Genomic DNA, 26,489 nt, shown 5'->3' on the forward strand with positions numbered 1-26,489 from the left:
CTTTTATACTTTATACTTTGATATTTTAAATTATTTTTAAGTTATAAAGATATTTCTTTATCATGTGAATGCATTGTCTTTAAAAATAGCCCAGACACTGCAAACTCTTTCATAGATCCCTAGGTTCCCATTGTTCTGCCTAAAGTACAGAAAGATCTTAGAGGTCTTTTCCAAATTAAATTATTCTGTGACTCTAAAACTTGGAAGAGCCAGGATCAAGCCCCAAAAAGAGGAAAAAAAAAAAAAAGAAAGAATGGTACTGGATAATTTTCCAATTGTTGTAAAGATCGTCATGACCCCTACAAAAAGCTCTACATCAGCTTTCCCTGAGGACAAAGCTATCACCACTCCATCTGCCTCCTCTCAGAAGAACAAATAGTATTGTAAATGCTGACAGGGCCTGATTTAAAGCTTGAGGTTTTTACTCATATTCAACTATCCAAGTGCTAATAACACATGTATTAACACTTTCGTACTTACTCAGCCAGGATTCCAGCTAAGTTACACAATGCACCTTCATCATGCTTTCCTATACCCTCCCAATAGAGGAATACAGTTTGAGCACCTCAAGATGCAATTCAGACTATTTAAACAATTTCAATTGATCAGAACAACTAATAAATTATGAAAAAACAACTTACAAGATTCCTTCAGCTTCAGGTCAGACACCATTTCATTTGCTACAGCAAAACTCTGAACAATTCTTTACCAGAGGACTTAAAAATACCTCAGTGCTATCAGCCACCCAGCATTTTTGTGCAAGTTACATAGAATTTAAGGTCCTGCCTCATCTGTTTCTGAAGAGCCCCCTTTCCCTCTGCAATGTTCCTGTTTTTAGAAAATGTAAGTTGGTTTTTTTCTACAGACATGAGTAACCTACCTGCACTGTTGGGAGAAAAAAAAAAAAAAAAAAAAAAAGCAAGCAAATAAGAAATAAGTCAGCCATCTCTTCCACCCCCATGACTGCAAACAGGTTATTCAAATTCAGTAAAAAAAAAAAAAAGTTTCATTAGGCAAGCACATTTTCTTTCTTCTATAAAAACCTACTCACCTTGCACACATCTATAAGCCTCCTAACATCAGCTCCCAGGCAGAAGAAACATCTAGCTAAAATACCTCTTCTCTAGGGTGAGCTCAGGTGCCACCAAACAGCCTGAAAATGGGAAACACCTGGAAGCAGTTAGGGCAGCTGGTGTGCAGGGAATGAGGCAATGCTCATTTTCCATCCCTGTGGTCATTCAGAGAACATTAAGAGCAAGTGCTCAGCAATGTGTCTGCTTGCCACACAGTAGAGGAGGAACCCACCTATTGCTAGAGCCCCTGTCTCATGTGCAAGCTGTGGGGTGCTGCTAGCCCTGTCAGAGCTATGGCAACCATGGGTCCAAACCCTGCTGCTCACTATGGTATGGCATAGCTGCTTGCATCAGTTTGTTTTTATGAAATGCGTTAGTTTTTAAATTAAGATTGAAGATAACCCCATTCGTAGGCTTTTGTGAAGAGATGTGCTGCAGGCAAATTACTGTCATTGATTGCATTTGCATGTAAGAAGTTCACAATATACCTTGACTGAAGCTGAGGATGCCTAGACCAGGAGGTATCCCTGGATCACTATAGATTTCATCTGCAGATTGCAGAACATTTGTGGAAACTTTCCCAGTTTGAAGACAGCAGAACAGAAGGGCAGAGAGCTGAAAATGAAAAAGAAGCCTAGAACTGAGCCAGCTTTTCCAAGTGCTAAATATACATTATTCATTTAGCAATATGATTCCCATAGCCACTGGCTATCCAACCCTTTTTCCCAGCCCATCACCTCAGCTCCTTCACTGTGAAGGACAATCACAGAATAAACAGGTATAGGAGTCCAGGCCACACTAAGCTGTAATTGAATCATGGTCACCTAGCAGGCTGATGAATTTATGATCAACTCCTGTTGTTAAAATGAAGGCAATAAAAGGGTGAAAACAATGCATCTCCAATGATGAGGGTATCTAAAATCTCATGCAACTGAATGAGGTGGGGATGTACTTGTAGGGCTGATCCTTCATCTCCCATTTATGCTGGTACCAAAGAAGAAAGGCTTCTTAGTTACAGAAAGATGGATATCAAATACCATTAATTTCTTTACAAAAATAGTTCACTAAAACTGAGCTACCTATCACTTATCTGTATGTTCACAATATGCCTTTTCCATGAAATTCTGTAGATTCTTTCTTGGGTCACAGAAGTATAGAGCAGCCATTACTTACTTTCAGACTTCTCTCAGTATGAACCTTGTATCACAGACAACAGAATTTGAAAAGTCTTTTACTATCAACCTAAAGCAGTTAATTTTTGGAAGAAGTTAATTAAGGTATAACATCGCAGATTTAAGCTTTTTAACTGAATTTCCAGTCCTATTTAATTTACTATTAATTTGGTTTCTGACACAGGATGATTCTATCCAGCCAATAAACGAACTTTCCCACTTTACCAGTCCCATCCTCCCCCATTTTGCAATCACTAGCAAAGGGATCTACTTTGTAATCTACTTTGTCCTTGGGTGTTAGCTGGCATTGGATTTCTCACAGGCTGGTCACCCCTCTAATATTTCTATAAAGTTACAATGTAGTCATACAAAAGTTCCATGAAGTTGCATAATTAATGAAGCATTAAAAATATATCTGAGCTAAGACTGCAATATAAAAGGTGATTTAAGTAGGTGCCAACACTACCTCCTGCGTAGGTAGGTTGCTCTTGGGATACAAAGTACTGATCTATGTATGTACCCTTGCAAAGGAGTTAGATTTGTCCTCCCCACATCCTTGAACATCAGTCTTGTGGTTAAAAAAATGCACCAAGAATATTCCACTGGACACCACCACCTCTTTCAGTCAAATTATCCATGCAAGTGCCCAAATTCTATCCTTTTCCTTTCTCCTGCTTATAAGCAGAGATATTTCAGCTGTCATCTGTAAATACTGAAAACTGTCAGAGGGTGTTGGGGATTTCAAAAAGTACCAAAGTCATTCTATCTATTTTAATGTTCTAGGAAAGCAATCACTGGATGAATAGAAGCAACAGGAGAGGTGAAAAATGGAAAGATAAAATAGTGCAGCAGAGAGACTGATGCTTCAGTTTTCAGTAAACATTTGTGCTGATTCCCAAGCCAGGTAGGACCAGTTGATCATGGCTTTCTACAAACCTTTGTACAACTCTGTGTTGAAGGAAATCCTGATACAAATAGATTTTGATTGATTCAATTGTCTTTTGTGTATTATTTTGCTTATCTGGCCAAGTCCCACACAAGTCTTTCTGATATTATTTGAAAGTTCTAGAGATTCTGTCATTACTTACCACAGCATCTATCCAGCCATGCTACAGCACTCCCATTTGAAGCTGCACCTTTTTTCCAGTGAAATTGAGCTATTAGCTATCCTTTCAATGAATCCATGAATGGCTAGAATGTTTCACTGACTTACAGAGCAAGTTAATTACTCTCCATACATGGTATACACTCTGTTTCATACATGGTATATAAATGACACAGTTTAATATGGAGAAAATAATTGCTGACACACAATAATCACATATAATTTCATATGCTCTGATATGTGCAATTTAGTGTTTTATTAAACAAATACAGTAGCTAACCAAAATCAGATAGCTGATAATGGGAAATAACATTAAAGCCTGTGTTCCTATGGTAATTATTGGTCATCTGAAATGGCATATGCTCTAAAACATAACACAGAAAATTACCTTCCTGTGAAATAAGAAATACAATAGAAATAAAGTTAAGGGACATGTTTATTTCTGAGCTTTCTGCAAGCAAAATTGCTTTGATACAAAATGAGTTCAATGATACAGTGCTACCATCCACTCAAGCAAAAGAAAACCTCACATTTACATGAATGCACTTTATATTGATATTCTTACAGAATAATAGTTCAGATATCCAGAATGTGTCTGGCCTCATTGAAAGCAATGGCACAGAAATGCTGCAAGGTATTGGAGTATCATATTATTGGCAAGTGCTTAATTAACTCTGTGAGTTCTCTGAGAGATGCTGTATAAATAAGGGTACTGTGAATGTGTGTTTGTATTCCTTAGTAGTTTTGACATACATCGTTTAGTGTTTGTTTAGTTAGCTCAAAATGTGTAATTGTGTCTTTTGGCTTTCAGTATTCTCTTTTTCTTTTTTAAAGAAAAATCATGAGGTATCCTTTACTGTTAACTAATGACATAGTGATAGGCCTTTTTATTGAGGTTGCAGAGACTTACTGTACATTCAGTACACTGTACATTCGGCAATTATTTTTAGTGTACTTTCTACATGTTACTGTGTACAACTGTTAGTTTACATTAGAACTCTTCCCCTTCTCACAGGATATGGCAAAACAAAAAAAATCTGACAAAAATTATACACATAAAATAAGAAGACAAATACACAAATAAGGCCATCTGCAGAATTAAAAATCCACCTCTTGCGATATTTCACAGTAATTTCTACATAATATTTTACATCTTATGAACTTAAATATTTAATGCAAAAGGAAAAGACCTTTATGGAGCCAATCATATTATCTCTTCAAGGACTTGTCCGATTTGCTGGCTAGCGGCCTTCTCTGGGGGGTTGGAATTTTAGAAGGCTTGGTGGATCCTGGCCGAGAGCCTGCTCGGGGTGTCGGCCTGCTCGTAGCAGGAACAGTCTCTGACATATCTGAGCACACAGACTGGATTTCTGAAATGTCAAAGTCAGACGCGTCACTGCCACGGCGGCTGCTTGACCTGCTGCCAGCCTTGCTTCCTGCTCGGCTACCAGGTCTGCTTGGAGTTCTTCGGGTGTCTAGAAAGAGAGAAGGTAACCACCAGGTTTAAAGGTAAGGATAGAAAACCTGTGCAGGTCTTTCCTAGGTCTTTGGCAACCCCAAAAATTCCTCGTTGCACAAACTAAACTTCAGACGTCTGCCAGGCAAGCTAAATGATGCTGTGTCTCCCACTAAAGAAAAGGAAATGCAAGATCAAATGCTGACACAGACTTAATTCATCATTAGCATATCTTATTAAAAATGCATTATTCTGGCAGCTTTTCTTGACTTCCTAGATATGCATTGTACCTTCACTCAACAGCCAGAGCCTTTATTTCCCCTGCCATTTTCTCAGCTATTAACTGAAAAAAAAAATAAATTCAGTATCTGGTCTCTTCATACATTCATGATTTCTTAGTATGGGCATCTTGGAGCTGCAAACAAACATCCCAATATTTAAATGTGTACCCCTCTCTAAAAAAAAAAAATAATGAAAATCCGTACAGATGAAAGGTGCAAGTAAACAAGGGCAAAGTAGACATCCTGCCCAACAAAGGGCTGAGGGCTGAGAAGATGAACTCTCAGCAAGCCTGCTAAGTAAAAGCCTGCCCAGACAATGTGCCATGAATTTAAAAATGTAACAAGGAATCTTAAACAGAAAACAATTAATGTGGTTTTTCATAATTTTCCAATTATTAAGTATAATTAAGTATTTTTGATCTTCACAAATCTGGTTCCTCGTATGTATGAAGAACACTGTGTTGAAAGCACAGCTTCACTGCTTTCTATTTTTGTACACTGCTTTTAAAATCTCTGTGGGATATTCCATTAATAAGGCAATTTACAGCTGCTCCCTGCAGTTCTTCCAAAAGAAATGGACAGGTCATGACTAAGTGACCCCTTTACTGCATCACAATTGAGAACAACTTGAATACTGTAAAGAACTTTACTCCTTTGAGTAAATGCTTCTTCCCTGGTTCCTTGGGCAGATACATTGGAGGTACCATTGTTGAGAAGATTGCAGTCATGAATTCACACATCCAGAGCAGAACATGTGACTGGAGGGCCTGATTATGTGCACCCTCAGCAATGGGCAGACTGTACGACTTTTACTCCTTCCCACTCTTCTGACATCTCTCCTTTGAACCCTAATGTGACCTTAAATACTCAGGTGGAAAACAAAGCAAGTGGTAGATCAATCTCTGAAGTCAAGACACTCACCTGCAAACTGAGCTCTGACTCTGGTAGCTGCTGTTGACAGGATGCCACTGTCTTCTCCTGAGTGGAAACCCTTCCCTGATAGATATCCTGGCAGTCTGAGTTTACTTCCTTGAATTGGTGTTCCCTATGCAAACCAAAACAAAACAAAAAAAAGCTTTTTTGACTGAAGATAAGGACTGGTATTAGGGGCTATATAGCTTAGAATGTGATCACCATAACATTTATTGTGAATTTGAAATACTGGTTTAAGCCACTATGGGCGTTATTCATAACGTGAAGTTTCGAATGTTTCATTAGCAGTTTGCATTTGAAGTAGTCCAAATGTAAAACAACAACAACAAAAGAATAATTTCAACAGTCTGCTTAACATTTTAGCATCTTTGTGTGCATTTCAACACATATGAAGAAAGAAAAAAGCTACCTTTTTATAATTAGTCAAGCAGGTAAGATTAGTTCATGGTACATACTGAGATTTTATATCCGCATAACTTGAATTTCCACCATTCTGGCTATAGTTAAAGGTGATGAAAATATTTTTAAAATTGAAACAAGGCTACCAAATTTCAGAAACCTTTTGCTAGGAGGAAAAAAAAACCAAGCCAAAACAAGAGAAAACAAAAAAAAGGGCATAGGACCAATTGTGAAAGTTCCAGTTGTCAATATACTTACTGCCTTACAGTGTCTCTACTGCTCAGTATAACCCTGCCTGCTTTCTTATTTCTGAAATGAGTCTTGATTTACAATCTGCCCCAAATCAGAACATTTCTTTCAGAGCCACAAAAATTGAATCATCAAATCTCAAAATAAGTATCACTCACTAAATAAGAGGTGCATTCAAATAAGAGGAAAGCTACAGTATTCAAAGTAATTTAATAACACAAAAATACTACATAAATATTCAAAAATAAGAAAAAACAGTGCAGTGATGAATGCAGTTTGTGGAGTGACCTGGGTCCCAGGATCGTGCATTCTGTGCCTTTGATCCCCATACGACTGCAGGTAGAATTAGGTACTGAAAACCAAGATCCAGAGAAGTGTGTTGGAAGCTGCCTTGAGCTAAGGACAGAGCAGAGGCCTGGCAGGAGCTTGCCTGGCAGCTGCCAGTTCAGACCACTTCTGAACAAAAGAGTGCTGAGATGCTACAGAGCAATCTGCTGGCTCTGACAGGGCAGGTCACAATATTAAATTCTCATTAAAGCCAAGTACAATGATTGACATACACTGTGAATCTCTGCTATACAGGCACTGCTTGGGAGGGTAAGGAGAAAGGGAACACTGTTACCTCTACTGAAGCTGCAGCACTCTGGCCAAGGCATTGGGATAGAATCACTATTGCGAAAAATAAAACTAGCCTGTTTTTCAGTTTTGCCCTAAGCCCAAATGCAGTTTACATATAAAATTAATAACTGCTCTCTTGGGCAGTAAATGCTGCAGAATGCCTTAAAATCCACGAAGCTACCCCACCCTAATCATTCTGTTTATAATCTTAAACCACACTGGTTTACATAAAAGAAACTCACTGAAACTACTGGCAGTTGGAAGAGCAGATAAGAAATACAGTGCCCCCATATGAAATCAGGCCAGATGCTTTCCTGTCATTGTAATTCAATAAAAACAACACTTTTCCATGTCTATCAACTCTTTAATGTACCATCAATTAATCTTTCACTGCGGTTACCAGCTAAGAGATGAAAGAAAATACAGGAATATGTTAGAAACTGACAACTGACTAAACTCTGTGCTGTTGATCAGTCAAAGCCACAGCCCCATGTGCTTGCAGTGCTGTACCCACAAACACACCTGTTGTGCACACACAGTGTGCACAACAACACTCACAGAAGAAGGGAGGAAGAAGTTTGTTGTGCATCTTTGAGAAAAGCCATGCTCAGATTATGCAAACTTCACACCAGAAGGTGTCACATGAACAGCAATAGGCATCGAAGTGCAGATTTGTGAAAAGCAGATACAACAGAGGGGGTGGTAGCACAAGCTCCTCCTCTCCAAGCCCTCCATCCAACCCAGGGCAAGAGTAACTCCCACAAATGACACATCAGCCTGCAGCCTGATCCAGCTGCAATCTTTTCACTGACTGGAATGACATTAAAGCAAACACTTTGGCTTCAAGCCCCTTTAAATTTTGGTCATACAGCCTAATTGCTAGCATAATCCTAATTGCTATACTAGCAATTTCCATGTAAGCCATGATAGTTTCCTGTTAAGTCATCAAATAGCTATCCTATTAGAGCAATACCTGGTCACTACCCCCCTAAACAAAACTTTCAGTTGTTGTAAAGATTTATGTATCACAGCCAGACTTTTTTGCCATCTTCTTCACTGTGATTGGGTATTTCTTTTTTTAGTGGTTTTGCACTAGAGATCATGATTTATTAATCTCATGTCTGCAGTTCAGAAACATTGTAGTACTTAATGAATTCAAAGTAAACAATTTAGGAAAGAAACCTGCAAAGTATATTGCATGTTTTATTTTTCTTTAAAAAAAGTACTTTTCCACATTTACTCAACTATTTCATTCCATACTTTCCTGATTTATTAAGCATTTGAGATTTAACCATTAACTCAGTGAGGCTGTATTTTCCTAAAAATTAATAAACCACATGAAAAATAGAACATTAAAAAAACCAACAAAACAAATTTTGGGGAGGGGGAAAAAGTAAGAAATAATTTGACAAAGGTCTAAAACAAACACAATGCATTAATATACACAGGATGTTGCAGCTTAGACGCACTGAAACTCAAGTGACTGTTAGTGAAGTGACAGTTTTAGTGAAGGAAGTCATTAGACTAGAATTTCTGTCCTTACTGTACCTCTGCAGATGACCCTTGATAGTCTGAGGATTCTGGTGGCTTAGAAGGAGTTGATGTTTTGCTGTTTGTCAACCATGGTTTACCATAGTTGCGTGTTAAATGATGTGGTGTCTGTATGAAACAATGGTAAATCAAAATGTGAAGGACAGTAGAGGAAAACTATGGCATGGAGAAGGATACCCAGGCTTTCAAAATCTCAATAGAAATAACATCTAAGCAGAAAAAGTTAATGACAAATGTTCTAAAATGAAGAGATGATGGAGTTTATTTTTCAAGGGAAATGGAGAGGTTTGTTGATCTTTCAGAGCAGTTCCCAAACTGCCAGTTAGCTCACGTGGCACCTTAAACGTAGAAATTCTTCTACTGCCATGTTGCAAACAGTAGAGAAAACATATTGAAAACGCTCTCATATCCACCTCAGACTATGAAATAAAATGGACATACTTTTACTCCATGAGCTAGAGAACGCACCAATACTACTGGAGTGAGGAAAACCCAAAAATTCAATCTATATCCCATTTGTTAACCAGTGCAGTTTTGTAGGTTTCTCCTTACCTTCGGTGTACTTGTAGTAACAGCCTGTGGGGCAGCTGCCTGGCCAGCTTGACTTGAGAGAGAAGTAGATCTGTTGGGAGAAGCACCTCTTGAAGAGGGTCGTGATCTACGGCCCCTTGGTCGGAAAGCTGCCATGCTCTGACTGGCACCATCTGCCAAAATGAATTTTTCACGCAGCTCCACGTTTGTCCTCCCTTTAGCTGCAAAGAGAGGTGTTCCTTGACTCAGATATGAAAGCTGTCACAAGGCTGTTTATTGCCATTTTTGCCATGCCAACTCCAACACATTTTAACAATAAATAAAATGCATTACTGTGTAATGCATTTATTTTAGACATGGAAGAGTTATGTGCAGGACTCACTTATTCTAATACTTTATGCCAGCAGGAATGAACCACTGTCAAAGGAAGTCAGCGTGATAATGGAATGCTCAACGTGCTAAATCATTGTTAATCAATCAACTATTAATACATAGACAAAACCTGATGGACAGTTTTACTAACTCTACAGCTATTCATAATAAATAATACTTGCTTGGCCGTTCTAGAAGAAAATTACAGGAAAGCAGCAAATATATTTATTCAAAACTATGAAGTTATGTAGAGTTTGGCAACATGCAATGATGAACATAAAACCCAAACTATGATGAGGTAATTGGTGGCTAAGCACTCACACACACATACAAACACACATACGAGAGAATGTTCTGCATGAATAAATGCAAGACATGTTAGCATTTAACTGTGTCAGTGTGAATGGCAATTGTTTTTGAAACACTCTTCAAGCGTGTCAAAAAAATTAGCTTGCAAAGCACCAGCCCATGTAGGAACATGTTAAGCTAAATATGATGAGTGAAGCATATAGCTAAAAGTATACATATATTAAAAAAGCGGGAAGGAAATTAAGAGAGAGAAGAAGAGGAGAAGGAGACAAAGAGAGGGGTTTGCCAACCTATAGTAGGCTGAGTGGTAATTGAAGAGTTTGATTCCGAACGTAACATTTTACTCCCGTGATGATGAACTAGAAAAAATGACACAGGACATGGGTCACATTAAAGAAAATCGTTAGCAGGAGAAGAAATCAAGTACAGCAGCTGCATATGCAAGAGACTTGGAGCACCAGGCCAAAAGACAGGACTTGAGCAAAAGCTGTCCCTAAGCGTTCTGAGGTGAGTTCTCAAAGGTTTCCTAGGCAAAAAGGAAATGGCGTTTGGACAGACTCGGCTACAGTCCCAAGTATACTTGTGTAGCAGTGATATTTATCTGCTGACATAAAGAAGTAATACAAGCTAAAGGGATTTTATATGACTAGGTGCAGTACTTTTAAAACTGTTTATGACTACAGTTCTTTGCAATATGATTCATCTGAATGCATGAGGAGCACTTGGTGGAAATGCAAATTTGCTAGGTGAAGGAAAAGTTTGAACCTGCATCACTGATTTCAACCAGGCAAGGATTAGGTAGCAATGGACAACATCCAGTGATGTTGATTTTACGGAGTACTCTTACAGGTATTCCTTAGACCCACTGTGTTGACATCTGCTCACATATACCCAAGAAAAAGGGTCCTTCTTTTATTCCTTTCTACTTTGATTCCTCAAAAGTGCAGAGTAGTAGAAAATAAAATGTGCCTCAGAAGATCTGGCCTCATTGAAGGGTTAATTTGGTTAGTTCTGTTGTACTCCAAACATTTTTCTCAGGCCTATTGATGGGTAGACTGTTACAATTCATTCCTAGGTTGACACTGAAAGATATAATACTTAATAAATATCCAATAATTTATTGGAATTCCTTATTACAGTCCTCAGTATTGTGTACTGAGAAAACAGCTCATCTGATGCAATGCCCTGGAGGGCTCAGTGAGAGAGCACTCCCTGCTCCCACGGAGCACAATGTCCTCCTGTCCAGAACATTTTCCGCTTGCTTTGTGTAAGGCTCAGGGCTCTACAAAGTGCTTCTGGGGAAGATGCCAAGGAAAAGACAAGGTTACAAAGGTAGAGACTGAAAGACTGGGAAGAGTCACTGGCCAGAGGTTTTTGTGGTGGTGGTGGTGTTACTCATCAATTCAATTGCCTTATTTTGACTTATTGTGTTGCTGAGAAGGTTTTATTGGACATTTCTGTGTGCTATTTCTGCCAAGTCATACAAGCCACTTACATACCAAAAAGTCTATTTGGGCTAAGTTCAGTTCTTACTTACACCACTATAACACTGAAGGAACTGTGCAGAAGACACCACAGTTTTTCCAGACATACATCAGTGCAACTGAAGAGGATCTCAACCATGTGATTTAAAGTTCACAAAAATGTGACATTTAGTGAGATGATGTTTACAACAACTGGCATTTTATACAAGTCCATCTCCATCTTGAGACAATGAATGGTGACTGCATCCAAATAATATGCTGCAAGTCTTTAACAGTTGTGTTACATACCACGGCAAGGATCATTTTTCACTAAGAACTCATCAAGTGCCATCCAGCCACCTCCAACACGAACCATGACCGTACTTCTTAGGATACGAACAAGGCGCAGTTGTTGAGAGTCACCAAACTGCAATAAAAATCAAATGACAGTCTGAGATTCTCAGGCATTCAGATGCAGTTCAACACTAATAGGTTAAAAAACTCAGACATTTAAAAAAGTTTATTTAGATATTTAATAATTAGTAAATGCTAAAAACAATCAATTTATTTATGCAGATTATTAAAGCTGTTAAGATTTCAAATCAGATGGCACTGCATTAATCAAAAGAAGATGGCAGGATGGTGAGAAAGAAACTCAGGTTTAATTTTATGTTTGATTCTCAAATTCTGAGGTCATAAAAGAAGCAAAATTAGTAGTACATTATTTGATTGGTTACAGTCTGCTTTTGTGCAAATAAATGAAGACCTATTTGCATTATTTCACTGGTAAAATCTTAAGCAAACACCCTTCTGCAACAATCTTGATTTTTAATCAGCTGAAAGGAAGGCAGCATTACTTCAAACAATCAGTATGTAATCTGGAAATTCAATGTGTTATGAGTGTTGCACAGTTCTATAAATTGATTCATCTATGGGAATATTTTCAGGTAGAGCACTACAGTGCTCACACTGCTTACCTATAGCAAGGTGCATGTGAGAAAGGGAACATTAAAGAAGCAATGAATGATTAATAACTATAATTATGTTTGTCATTCCTCTGAATGCACATCAAGGTTCTTCACAATTCAGAGATGAGAGTCTGTTTCATACTAAGTTCTTGTACGAGTCCTTTGGGCTGATGGCCAGGCCTAATGCATATTTTGCTCTTGAAACCTGTGTAATAAAACCTCTACGCAGTACCTCCACTCAAATTCGGATCAAAGAAAGCATGACCAAAATGTTGACCTCTCAATCTCAAGAAAACTAACCAGAAGAATTCAGTACTTTTAAGCCAGCACTACTAAAATATCTTGATACCAGATCTCCAGGCCAAATGCAGTGCACCCTCACACAAACATGCAGAGCACTCACTAAAACCAATGGGATTTGAATGCCCCTCTTTGGGCCAATCTCTGACCCTTGGAGAAGGCTGGTCATAAGTCAACTGTACCTACTTGCTCCAGTGAGGGGACTGAACAAACCACACAAAAAATGTGCTCCCTACTTGTTAGATGACTTTAGTTGTTTGGTACTATTCAAGCCAAGAAGAGAGAATAAGTTTAAGGGAATATTACTTTTAGGAACCAAACAAAAGCAAAGCTTGCTTCTTAATTCAATAATAAATCGTATTTTTTATAAGTAAGAACATTCACATGAGCATTATTTCTGAGAGTTTTTTAATAATGCATTCAATATGTGCCAAAGAACCATTTTATATATGTAGATCACAGATTTTTTTAAAAAGGCATCCAAATTAATGCTGTTTATTTTCATTGGCTTGTTCCCACCAAATTTTTTTTCCTAGTGATTCTGAAGATAGTATCTTTCTTCCTTTCTGTATTTTTTTCCTATGGCAACCTAATTAAGTCAGTTAGACCCCATCAGGCAACTACACCAAGGGTCAAATACAGTGTGCTTTGGAAACTGCCCAGTTAGAAATTAATTCAGAAAGTGGGGCTGGAAAGTAACACGGTAGTGTTAGTAACAATAGTACCTATCTCTGCATTTCTTCTTATGGTAGCTCAGTTGTTTTCCTTCCTAAAATAGCCTGGTATAACTTTCTTTAAACAGTATTTAACATTATTTCAAATAACCAGAGGTAAAAACATAAAGGAGTTTAAGCTACAAAAAGGCCTGTTCTTGACAATAGCCTGTAGGTGCCATTCTGCATCAGTAAGAGTTTCTCAAGAAATGCTCTATGTTCCCCAGATCTGAGAGAACAGATGATAGATAAAAGGATTAACATAATTTCAAACAGTTCTTTCAAAAAGAGATTGTTCTGTATGTGGAAAATACTTTAAATTATTGCTTAGATGTCTTGCTTGAGGCATGTGGCAAGGTTATCCACTGCTCTATGCTTTCTTCTATACTTCAGCAGGCTCTGCTAGTAAACAAGAGTGCACCCACATTTTCAACACCTTGAGATTTAAAATAGCTATTGCTGTTGACACTTGCATGTCCAGAATGGATTACATCCATTATTGTTTTTCTAAAAGCATAAGACCAACAGCACCTGATACCTGGTCTGCATAGGGTGTTTCCATTCTTACTGGGCAGATGTGATTTAGCACTTCAGGAAGCTGTGCCTCAGTGTGTAGCACAGGAGTAAGCACTGGGCAGCATCTCCTCCTGAGGGAGGACTCACCAGTGACCCAGCTGACACAAAGTATTCTTAAACACAGCTCCAGCACATTATAGACTTGCCATAGCTCCTTGAAAACACTTTGGGAGAGGGATTAGTCTACAGGGGAACAGCAATTTTATTTTGCCTAATTCCAAAATATGTACTTAAAGATTCATTGTGTTAGGAAATAATAATAATCAGCTAGGTTCTTAATCAGTCTGCTTGATTGCATAGAGAATGTACCTTATTTTTGCAAAGATGAAAGTATTTTTGAGCAATTTGCAATAAATAAGTGATAAGACACTGGGATCTGTTTGCCATGATTAGTCTTTAATCAAATAGCCTAAAAATAACATTACAGAATTTTGAAGAATTTGACTATAAAACTGATTAGATAATTGTAGTCTCTACGATTGCAGTTTAAATGCTCAAGATTTTTTGCTATGGGAATTGCTGTTGACCATTATCTGGTTCCTTTAAAAGTAATCTCCTTAATGAGGAAAATGACCAAGGAAAGCAGGTGAGGGATTGTAGAGGAGGGATCCTGAGACAAGGAATGCTCCACAGCATTTAAAGAAATACCACAGCTGACCAGCAATGAATTAGCTGAAAATTAAAGGATGGCAAGAAGGCTGACCATTGCAAGCTTAAATCACTATGCGTTAGGGGGAATTAAAAAAAAAAAGAGAGAGAGAATAACAAAAAAAAACCAAACAAAAAAAACCCCCAAAAAAACTTCATAACACATTCCACTGGTTTATACCTGATTTCCCAGGAAGAACTGATAAGAAATGAAAAATGGAAGAAAGACACGATTAGTTTACAGGAAATTCTCTACATGACCTAGAACACATGCAAACTAACACATTAGACATTCTAAATAAAGTATCTACTTGAGAGATGAGCAGGTAGCTAGCCATCCAGAGACTGAATATTGAAAAATATTCAAGGCATTAATTTCTTTCCCATTGCTGTTTCTGTGGTCTTTTAAAATCTACAAGTACTTATTAATCTCTCTTAGCCAAATATCGCATATTTTACCTCAACTTGTTCTGGTTACTGGATCCAGGGGTAGCAGATCTTTCTCTACTGTGTGATATTTATTTTTCTGTGATCTAAAATAATTCTGCAGGTATCTAACATTTTGCTTATATTCAGAAGTATGCATGTTACAAGAAAATGACAAAAGAGTGTAAAAATGGTTGAATACACTTTGTTAAAAGATTTTTGAAGTACAACACAATACCACAAGAAAATACCAGTCACTGTTTTTATGAAACAAATGGAAAAACAGCTACAGTTTAAACACTTAAGGTATCTAGGCAGAAAGATCAGCTTTTGAGGATATATTGTACATATGTATGCATGTGTACAGATGTGTACCATTAGCTCTTAAAAATTCCTATGACTGAAAACAGCTTCAGTAGTTTGAGTGAAAATAAATACAAGCATCAGCAGTTTTTAATATTTTTAGTCTATATGTTTTAACAAGAAAAAAATTCAGACAATCTTAAAGAAAATGTATAATTGTCATACAAGATTCTTGTGAATTCATATAGCCTAATTCCTTGTGTAAACCATGTCATATGAAGAAAGCTGAAAGAACTGAGGTCCTTAAAAGACTTACCCTGTACTTGTTATCCCCAATCTGTTCCACTTGAAACCGTTTCGCACATTTACATTTCGCTACCTGCCTTGTAACCTGCAAAAAAACCACAACAGGATAATTACTTTAAATATCACATTTCCAAGGATTTGTGTACCTAGTAAACTTCAAATTAAATAGGAGTGAAAACAAAGTGAATTATTATAGAATATGACTCCAGTAGAACAGAATGCAACCTAAGAAAGCAGAGAACGTACCTCATCTTCAATTTTGTCAGCATCTGTGAGAGGCTTGTATGCATCTTTGTTCGGATGAAGAGCTGCTACAAATTCATAATAGTCAATATATCCATCACCATCTCTATCAAAAATATCTGCAACAGCACTCATTTCAAGTCTGCTTGTAGGGAACTCTGCAGGACAAAGACAACACCACAAATTTTTTTGCTTTTCAATCCCATTACAATGAGAAGCTTTATCACAAATATTGCACGGTGATTAGGCATTAGTGCTTATCAAAAAAAAAAAGGAATTCAAACAAGTGAAGGAGTATTTCTGAAAAAAACCCCAATCTGAATCTTCACTGTTACCCAGATATTGGATATTAAAATGAGTACCACAGTGCGGCCAAAGACAGAAGACAAAAGCAAGGGCACAGATTAAACTGTAAAATATATGGGGGGTGGGGGGGTGTTAACATTTTGACCTTCAAAGTGCATAAAATACCAGAAATTAACAAGACAAATAGTTAGTGAAGAAAGGTCAAGCAAGCATTTCAGTGCTGATTAAATCTGGAATGCGAAGCCTTCTCAATGCAGATCCATGCATGGCGTTTCATGAAGTCCGTCTTTAGATGAAGTTCACAACAGAGATTCTCAGTGAAATGGTCAAAGAAAATTATTTCAAGGTGATGAACAGGGATTATATCAGGAGTGTCTGGTGGTCATAATAAATTTATACCGAGTTAAAAGAGTAAACTATTTAACCTCTTAGAGGCATTAGGTTTTTTTCATGAATTTTTATTAATTCAAGCAAAACGGCAATATTCACATATAGTGATCCTTCACTGCATTTGCTAAAGCAGGGGGAAAATATACAGAGTACAGTATTTTTCTACTGAGTAACACTAAAATGAAATGTTAGAAGCAGCCCAATTCTGAATCATTACTATTCAAAGCAAAAGTCTCCATGATCTGCAGATAAAGGATTATTTTACATATTAGGTCCTTGTCTGTTATGAGTCTGTTCTTAGAAGGAAATATGATCACATATACGATGTGGAAGACTTACATTATCACCACAACTAAGGAATACTGATCCACCTGGAAAGCTAGGAAAATTCCTTTCTAGTTTGATTGCTTGGCATTTTAAGCCTTATTATATAGGTATATGAATATCGTTGTGGCTCATGAAAACACTGGTTCCAAAAATTACATTTTCCTTCTATAATTGAAACTATTCTATGTAGGTTCTTTAATAAAAATCATATAATCCTATGAACTGATTTTGAAAATCATCTATAGGTTACATAAGGTACTTTTTACTATTAAGAGTAATCAATCAAAAAGTAATTGTTGAAGTAGCGAGTGTCCTACAGGAATGAAAATCTGAGTTCAATAAACCAGCAAACTATTAATAGACAATAATATAAATGCGACATTTGTAACCTGATTCACGATGTAAAAAACTAGAAAGTGTTTCTAAAATCTGGAAATATTTTCAAGTAAAATAATTATAAAGTAATCATAATTAATAAATTCAAAAAAGAAATCTGTGACCTTCTAACACAATAAGATGCATAGGTCACACTATGTAGACAGTAAGATTTCATGAGATGCTTGTTCCAAGTTCAACATTACGTTAATTTTAAAACTTACTTGAAGAAAGAATTCCATCAATGAATTCCTGTCTTGTAATCTTTCCATCCTGATCTTTATCAATCCTCCTAAAGAAGTCCATCACACGAGACTTCTTATGGTTCATCCATCGCATGTATTTTTTCCTCCAAATATCAAAATCAAAGTTGGCAAATTCTCTCAGCTTAATACAAAACAGAAAGAACTTTATTCAGCTGAAATCCATCAATCTAGAACATCAGTGAGATATATACCATTTGTGTGTTGTTGAATAATTGCTTTTTTAAAGACCTACACAAGCATTTTAAATATCTCACCTCTCCTCACTTAAAATGACAATGGCAGCTTTTAAAGCACATTAAATCACACGTATCACAGTGTTTTCAGTTAGCTGTGTCATACAATATAATGCAAAAAATATGGGAGTTGTTCACAGTATTGGAATTTAATCTAAAGTAAAGACAATTATGCAAAATTATGTATGTTCTGTACGGTGCTTTTCTGACCTCTTCAAGTCTGTCCAAAGCATCGTTAAGTTTTCTCCTTCTTTCCAATGCCAGAAGCCAAACTTGCTGCCATTTGCTGACTAAAAGGTTCACCCGTGGATTCTTGGTTTCAATTTGTGCCTGGGCTGCTGAGGGATAAATGCCTGGTGTTGGGGAACGCTTTCCTGTTAAAACATGACAAAAGGCATAGGGCTCACCCAGTTCAAACAAAACAAATGTTCACATGAAGTGCACTTGACCTTCCTAAAATTATTCCTTCCTGTCCCAAAAAAGGAGGTCATACCCCAAGATGATTCCATATAGTGGGATTTTTCTTCCTTTTTTTACCATTGCTGGGGAACAACCCATTGGTGGTTAGAGCCTCTTTTATCTAGCCAGAAGCAGCTAGTGAGGGCTCCATTAGTCAAGCTGCACAGTTTAAATTAAATCTTCGTAAATCTCTCAGAGTTGCAAAGTAAACAACCTCATTTTAGAAGCAGGTTCCATGGATGGGTAAGCATTAAATACAATGGGTAAGTATATCTAAAAATACAAAGAGCAATTTCCTCACTTGATGATTCACTTTCCATTCAACCTCACTGAATACACTTCTAACTGGATTAATATCATTTTATAGACAGTAAGAGCACAATTTTGTCTCTATATCTCTCTGTGAAGTTGTCTGCACTTTCAGATAATGGAAGATTTGCAAAGATTCAGCATGTACTTGCTCTTGGAAGTTTAAGGGCACAGGAAAGACTGCATACTTTAAAAATAACTATTCATGAAGATTAGGACAAAATGTAAAAATACGTCTGGTCCGAGAAATTTCCTCACACTTTATAAAAAATGAGAGATAATTAGAAATGTCAGCCAAGAGAATTTTACCCCCTTTCACCAGAAGTTAATCAAACCTATTAGATTATTAGCAATCTGTAAACTTTACAGATAGAGCAATGGAACGTGTGACACACCCCAAAATACGCTGTTACTTACTTCCTGCTCTCCCCTTATCAAGGACAGGAATATGAGATTGTACTGGAGAGGGTTCAAGTGCTTTCCTTTTATAGGTCTTTGTAACTTTATCCACATCAGGCTGTTTTCTGGTCATTTCTTCCATGAATGTCTGCAATCAGATAGAGGCGATCTTAATTAACAATACACAAAAGTAACCAGAGGAATGAAAAACATACACAATAGCAAAACCAAAGTTAAAAAGAGACCCACTTATAATGCCAGCCTCACAATACAGACACAGATAAATGTTTTGTAGATAAGAAAAATCAGCAGGATAAGCTTTTAAGATCACTATGGCCTGTTAAAAGAAGGCTAAATCTAAAAACCAATCTGTCAAACTTCTTTATTAACTGTATGTGCTGAAGTGATATAGAACAGAATCTTGCCTCCAAGATCCTGCTGCTCAGACTGCAGTTCACAGAAGTGAGACAGCTCTGGTGTTTAAGCTGGGGTAAATCTATGAGCATTCACTACACCAGCAGCTCCCTCTGGCACTTCATAAACCTATTTTTGATATTTAATCAGTAAAGCCACACTGCAGCACTAGATCTAAGGTGGCAGCACTATCATACATTTCATCTATGTGGGCTTTCTTTTATTCCTAATACTATGCTTGCTTGTATTCAATTATTATAAGAAAAAATAGCAAAGGAGATTGGCACTTCTCACGCAGTGTAGCTGAGATGTGAACCCGTGTGAGTGACACATGTCACTCATTGCTCCTTACCTGATGCTCAGCTATAAGTGCTTTAACCTCCTCAATCTCCTGGGGGATGACCTCTTTGTCTTTTTCAGTTAGTGTAGTCTCTGCCCACTGCAACCAGGACAGCAAGGCTTCCAGCAGCTCCTGGTTAGCAATGAGTCCAGCCAGAGCTCCTGCCAGTCTCTGTTGATGTTGTTTAGCCCATGCTAAGACCTTGACAAAGGAACCAATACATGAGTATGTACACATCTGAAACTATTCATTATGTTTTTAAAATTGCTCTGCTAACTGTAAACCCAGAGCTACTTCTTAGGCCTACTGATGTTTGTATATCAAAGGTGTTAAATGTAGTGGCTGATCACTAAAAGGTAACTAGAATTCCTAGTCCAACACATTTCTTCCACAGATATTCAGGATTAGGTGCTGCTAAACACAGTAACTAGCACATTCAGGCAACATATTAAGAACTTTAACTATACATGTGAGTTAGTGAATCACACAGGATTTGGTGTCAGTTTTCCTGCAGGGCACTCCTGAAGCCACACTTTGCTATCACCAGTATTCTGTTTTTCTTTAAGTTTAATATAAAACAGAAAGTATTACCTTAACAACTGGGGGCACAGCCTACCTGTAGCCACTTAAATCATTCAGATATCTTCTAGATTAAGAATATGTTGGACTGAAATCCTCCCTAATGTAATCAGAAAATCCTTCACATTTGCCCTTGTATTTTCTTTCCTTTGTAACTTTTCAATTTCCTCCTAAAAACTATTGGTATTCCTCACTTGGGAAGTCTCAGACAGTATTTCCTTTAATACATACAAACAAAGGAGCTTGACCATCTGCTTTAGCTCTTAAAGCCCTGTAAGTTTTGAAAGAAAGCCTAGGGAAGTACAATATTCACATCCATCACCATGGGTATTTTAAATGTTTAGTTCTCAACAGCTGGATCATTTCCCCACAGTGTGACTACCATGTTAGTTGTCAGCTGTGTTCTAATCAAAGATGGACTGCTGCAACGAAGATGGTTCAACATATACTGACCTCTTCAAACCTGGCTCTGATGATTGTTATCCAGTGCTTAATGGTGGTGATAGAGTCTGGGTGGCAGATAGCCAGAATAGCTTCTCCCATACCTGTTGCTTTATTTAGTTCTGCCTTTTTCTCTTCCAGTTTCTTCATAAATTCCTAAAACAGAGGTAATAATTTTAATTAGATGCTGACAAAATTTGCAAGTGAGAAATCTGAGTGCATAATCTAGAAGGTCATGAGCCTCTTGACTGCTCAAGCAGATTCAAATTGCAAGAGGAAAGTTTCACTTGTATGAGAAAAGCTTAAACTGTTTAAAAAGCCTATTCCACATAAAGTACTAAACAAAGCTCTAAAACTTTATCCCAGCTTGCTGCTCCTTAAAAGCCCACCACAATCTAAATCCTTGGAAGATGCATGCCCTTAATAAAAAACCAAAGGAAAATCACAGCATTTAGAAGTGCTGTAAACCAGCTATACGATGGTTAGAATCACCACTGGCAACATTTCAATGACTTAGTTTGTCAGTCACAGTAATTCTTCATAATAAGCTATCAAGCTCCTACCAGAGGCTGGAAATGTCCAACTACAATTGCATGCTCAGACAAGATGACAGAGTTCAGGAGTAGCTCTACTAAACTAACACAAATGTGACAACTCAGCAGCTGAGGGGGAGAGACACAGCATGTGGAAAAAATCTCGTAAAAGCAGAAGGATGTTTACAGCTTTAGGCATCCAAGCTCATAGCTATTGGTATTCCTATGATAGCAGGACCAGAAATGGATGTGGTGGGGGAGAAACAGCACTAAGAAAAGCAACTGAAAGGAGGTCCCTATCCTTTCTATAGCCTGCATTTCTTTCTCTCTTTTTTTTTTTCTTTTCCCCTTTCCCTTTTATTTTTGCTAAACATTGCTACTACAATGTTTTACTTTTCTGCCTAAATGTTATGCAATTCTGTGTGTCTTTATGAGCATCCTTAACTAGAGCTGCTAATATCTCTCAGTGCCTAATGGAAATTTTTTTATACTTTAACATTTTTAATTAGGCTACAAAACGGACACATGTCTCTGAAAGCTTAACTCTTCCTCTCTCCAGCCATAACACCACTTATTTTGGATTAATGATGAAGTTAAAGATGAGTCAAGTCAGGTCCTAGACAATTCAAAATCACCAAAACATTGTAAAAATAGGTTCTTCAACAACTCATAATGACATTATCCTGTGCCTTTACAAAGTAAGGATGAAGTTGTTATGAAATAAAATGTAAAATATAATCTCTTCTACCTTGTTCTAGAAGCCTGGAATATGTAGGCTCTATATTTAAATGTATTTGTTGCTAATTGATTTTGATTTAAGCTTTAATTACTGCCAGTTTAAGACCCAAATCAGAATAGCAAACCTTCTCTCACAAAAACACATGCATCCTTACAATATTTCAGTTCAACATGCTTTTGGAAAAGTTGAATTGGATTATAATGAGAGATTACCAAAACAAGCCAGAGGCAGATGGAAAATGGGCAAAAACCCCCATTGTGTTCCCCTGCTCAGCTGTACTTGAATATTGAAAGAACTAAACCTGTGACACACAAGTCACAGTGTATTAAACTCTCCCTAATTTTATTGAACTATGTGGCAAACCAGTGACACAGACACATTTACAAAAGAGGAAATGGGAGGCTTTTCATTGAGCAATGCAGTGCATTAACCCACTACAGCTCTCAGTACCATTTGGATAAAAAATACTGTCCTGAAAAAAACATTTCTACATGTAGTTCAATACAAATGCAATAAAAGTATTTTACAAAAATCACGATGAAAAAAGGATTATACATTTCATATTTATGTAATAATTTCAGTCATACATTTTTATTATAGTATGCTGCATTATAATGCATACATGGTATTTAAAAGTAATATATATGTATTCTTCCCTTATTTTATTTTTGTTTTCTTGAAAGCTGATGCTATAAGCTTAAAAGGACAGATGACCTACTGAGAAAGATTGTGAGTGGTAAAACTGTAATACCATAATCTTTCTTAGCTTGAAAATTTCTCTTTCTATTGTTTGCCCTTCAGGAGGAAAATACCTTCTAAAGCCTACTAAAAAAATTAAGTACAGTATGGCCAAATCTACACAACCAAGATTGGTTGTGTTGTGCTAGCTATCATCCTTCCCAGCTGGACAGGGTTTCTCAGAGACAAACCTTGCCTTGAGGTTCCAAGTTATGCTTCAGCTTTGGCAGCACAAATTTTAAAATTAGTACAGAAATATTTTGCTAACCCATCTACAGTGTGGAGGAAGATATTTAAAATTCTATTTTCTAATTATTTCAGGGGACCTAAGATTTCACTTAGTTCTCTTCTCTGTAGTCAGAAGATTAAAAAATCAAATAAAAGGGAACTGGTGAAGCACATGTGGAGGAAAGGCAGCTAAAAGACATTTCACCAGAGACATTAAGTTGCTGCTGCCAACATTAGTCAACACACTGAGAGGTTGCTAGATCAGCACATGCTGATGTATACACACATTTGATGTACACATATATTTGCCAGCTTATGACTAGCTCTCAGTTTCCAGGGCCCGAAACTAAAACTGAAAACTTTTTCAAAACATTGCATTTTAAGTACGTTGGAAATCCCTCAGTTAAGAACCATTTAATAGTCCTATCTTGCATGTACTCCTCTGCATAATAATATTAGCAAACTCACTTTAAACAGGATGCTTTTCCAACCTCCATTTCATAAATTTTGCTTTAACTTTCTTCAGAGCAATGATGAACATATCCAGGACTAATAACTTGTTCGATAACACTGTGGGCACCACACCCTTGGTACTATTTTGTGTAGGCTGCCCTGTGCATGTTTGTAGCGAGAAAATTTGACCTCTATGATCCTTACTTAGCCAATTTCCCATTTCATTACTGCAAAGTTATTTTGATGGCCTATAATTTACTACCTGCAGTACCTATGCCACTGCAGTATTACAGTGGCCAATGCATGTGAAGTATGGCAGCATGCTGTTTCACCATGCCAAAGTTCATGGATGATAACATCATTCTGCTGACATTTACAAATGACCCTGCAAGAAAAGCCTTTTTAGGTCAATGGTGCTAAGGAGACAGATACACTTTTGCTACTGTAGCAGTCTGTGTGGCAATCACAGGCATGGTATGCTCCACAGAGAAGCTTGCATCTGTCTCTCAATCTTTATAGCAACTTTCTAAAGGCCCACTTTTTCCTTTAATAAGCCAAGATGACTCAAACAACAGCCCAACACCAGTCTGGACATCCAACTCTTAACTACAATAAATTTCTAGCTTCTCTACAGAAAGAATTGCTCCAACACTGGATGCTGGACAGAATTATCTGGGATAGACTCTGCCTCCTTTCCTCTATTCCACCACCTGTCAGAGCCATCAGAATGAAGAGGATCCTCTGCATGTTCTCGCTTACCCTGTGCTGCTCTATCAGCGTTCGCAAGGCCTCTTCATCATCCGGAAGGATGCCGTGGAAACGAAGAGCCTGCTCTGCCTCTGCCAGCCACTCCAAAAGGACATGGACAACTGAGTGGAATTCTTCTGCCTGTTAAGATACAAGAAGTCATGGTCACTCATGAGATGACCTGACAGACACGCTGCAGCTTACACAGGGAGATTGAGCCCACATTTGGAATCATTAATCACCCAGCAGTACCGGCACATTATCTTTCCATTAAAAAGTCAATGATATACAGCACTACATTTTCATAACTGTAAAAACAGCTCATGCTTCCCAAAAAAATTATAGGAAGTCTAAAAGCCTGTTCATGCTTTTAGCCATCTGATTTATATTGTATTTGCAGCTCAGTTGAGAATGTCATGACATTCTTTACACTGACAAATTACACAGGAGGTGCTTTCAGGGACCAGCTGGAGAGAGGAGAACTATTGTCTGCACAGCCTAAAGCACCAGTAAAGCAAAATGAATTGACAGCCTGTTGGAGAGTGACTCTTGTGTCTACAGAAAACAAGAAAGATTCAACTTTGGGTACAGCCATATTCAGACACAATTAGTGTTTGAGGTAAGTTCAGGACTGTGTCTGCTGAGCCAAGCAGAGCAGGAATATTGTACATAGCAGATATGTTGCTACTGCAGGAGTCCCATTCTAACATCAGTCCAAGCTAGTATCTTCAGAGATCTGAATATCCATATTATCTCAGGTTTGGAAACAATACAGATACACCTATTTATTGGGATTGGTACCAGATAATGCTGACATACACAGACGGTTCTAGGTCATGACTGCACTCAGCACAACTCTTTTTTTTGCTCTGAAACACCTCACCATGCATTGTAATTGTGCCAAAGTAAAGAATTTTTCAATACACAAATCTACTTCTTTCCAATAAGACACAAAAAGCATAAATATGATTGCAACCTCCTGCTTCTTGTGAATGGGGCATGGTTCTTTATCATCCTTCATATTTGACTGTAACTTCAGTGATTTCCTTAGATGGTAAGGTCTTCGAAACATTTGTTTTGCATTTGAGGCAGAGACTAATAATAACAGGAATAATAAATGCTAAGAGGCACTATTTATGAGCTGTGGTAAAAGGATAAACAAGGTAAGCAATGCATTAGCACGTAAATGAGTATTTTCAAATGAAATTAGAAGGAATGGCATCAAGTGAAAATGAAATTAAATTTTTGGCAACTAAACTGCAAGATATTTTTCACTCCTTCTCAAACAGTACGTGTAGCAACATTATTATTCCTCTACCTGCCGAAGGGCCTGTTCCAGTCGTGTTTGCTTGGATACTGACAGGGCACAAACTGTCTCCCAGCGAGTGCTCAGCTCCTGCATTTGGACTTTGACCCAGGAAGAGTCATCACGACTGCCTTCTATCAGCTCCCTTGCAGAGCGCTTCAGAGCCTGCACACTGCTTGTTCTTTTTCCAAGCTCTTTCTGGAAAACCTAGACACCATCAAATATATTTGAAATGTTTAGCCCATTAAGACATGCTTAAAAACAAGAAAAAAATACTGGTTATGAAAAGAAATGAAAATACAGATTTATTTTTGTCAAAAGTAACTCCGTTTAAGTGATGCAAAACACCTAAGTTCTATTTATTGGATTCCATAGAAAATATTAATACTCTCTTCTAACACAATAAAACTGGAATATGGCAGGAAAATGTAAGGCATATCCCAATAATCCATTCTGGTGCAACGCATGGGAAATCTAGTCTCCTTACTACTGCTGGCTTTCCATTCTTTATCAAAGCAATTGATCTGACATGGATTAACACGTAAGATGGCCGTGGCAAGAAAAGATCAGATAAAAAGCTAACAATCAAGGAGAGGGTTTTAAATCATCCAAACAGAAATAAATCCCAATCTAGGGGTCTAACTAAGGTTGTGGATCTTGCTGCTTATTCATATACTTATGTGGGAGTATGTTCACTACAGCAGCAGATTGAACAAGCTCCAGTTACTTAAAAGAAGATAATTACAGTGTGCTGTGCCACTGACTGAAACCTGCTTGTGATGGACAGAGGGATTTCAGAAGCAAGTGAAGCAATGTGCTGGCTAAGTTTTATAGACAACCCATGTTTCCAAACACTTTTTTTTTTTTTGAGGTCCAAAATCTCCTCCTCAGTGGGGATGAGATACTGAAAGT

The 26,489-nt window shown here is 37.5% G+C and overlaps 1 protein-coding gene across 8 annotated transcripts in view; it reads right to left on the reverse strand.

The window, feature by feature from the left end:
* Positions 1-3,768: 3,768 nt before the first annotated feature.
* Positions 3,769-26,489, reverse strand: part of LOC311152026 (dystonin-like) — a 255,181-nt gene continuing 232,460 nt past the window's right edge. For 4 of the 8 annotated variants that reach the window (XM_084202769.1, XM_084202772.1, XM_084202773.1 and 1 more), the window contains 16 exons: positions 25,590-25,784; positions 24,284-24,412; positions 20,846-20,989; positions 19,826-20,014; positions 19,078-19,207; positions 18,103-18,266; positions 17,618-17,780; positions 15,999-16,153; positions 15,763-15,837; positions 14,899-14,916; positions 11,822-11,939; positions 10,340-10,408; positions 9,390-9,589; positions 8,835-8,945; positions 6,009-6,132; positions 3,769-4,825 (listed from right to left, as the gene is read on the reverse strand). In XM_084202769.1, the coding sequence (XP_084058895.1) occupies positions 4,560-4,825; positions 6,009-6,132; positions 8,835-8,945; positions 9,390-9,589; positions 10,340-10,408; positions 11,822-11,939; positions 14,899-14,916; positions 15,763-15,837; positions 15,999-16,153; positions 17,618-17,780; positions 18,103-18,266; positions 19,078-19,207; positions 19,826-20,014; positions 20,846-20,989; positions 24,284-24,412; positions 25,590-25,784 (2,250 nt within the window). In that variant the 3' untranslated portion in view covers positions 3,769-4,559. The remainder of the gene's footprint in view (positions 4,826-6,008; positions 6,133-8,834; positions 8,946-9,389; positions 9,590-10,339; positions 10,409-11,821; positions 11,940-14,898; positions 14,917-15,762; positions 15,838-15,998; positions 16,154-17,617; positions 17,781-18,102; positions 18,267-19,077; positions 19,208-19,825; positions 20,015-20,845; positions 20,990-24,283; positions 24,413-25,589; positions 25,785-26,489) is intronic. The other 4 variants (XM_084202770.1, XM_084202776.1, XM_084202771.1 and 1 more) reach the window with 2 other exon arrangements.

The sequence above is a fragment of the Fringilla coelebs genome (assembly GCF_963513975.1).
Source record: "Fringilla coelebs genome assembly, chromosome: 3".
In the NCBI taxonomy this organism is placed as follows: domain Eukaryota; kingdom Metazoa; phylum Chordata; class Aves; order Passeriformes; family Fringillidae; genus Fringilla; species Fringilla coelebs.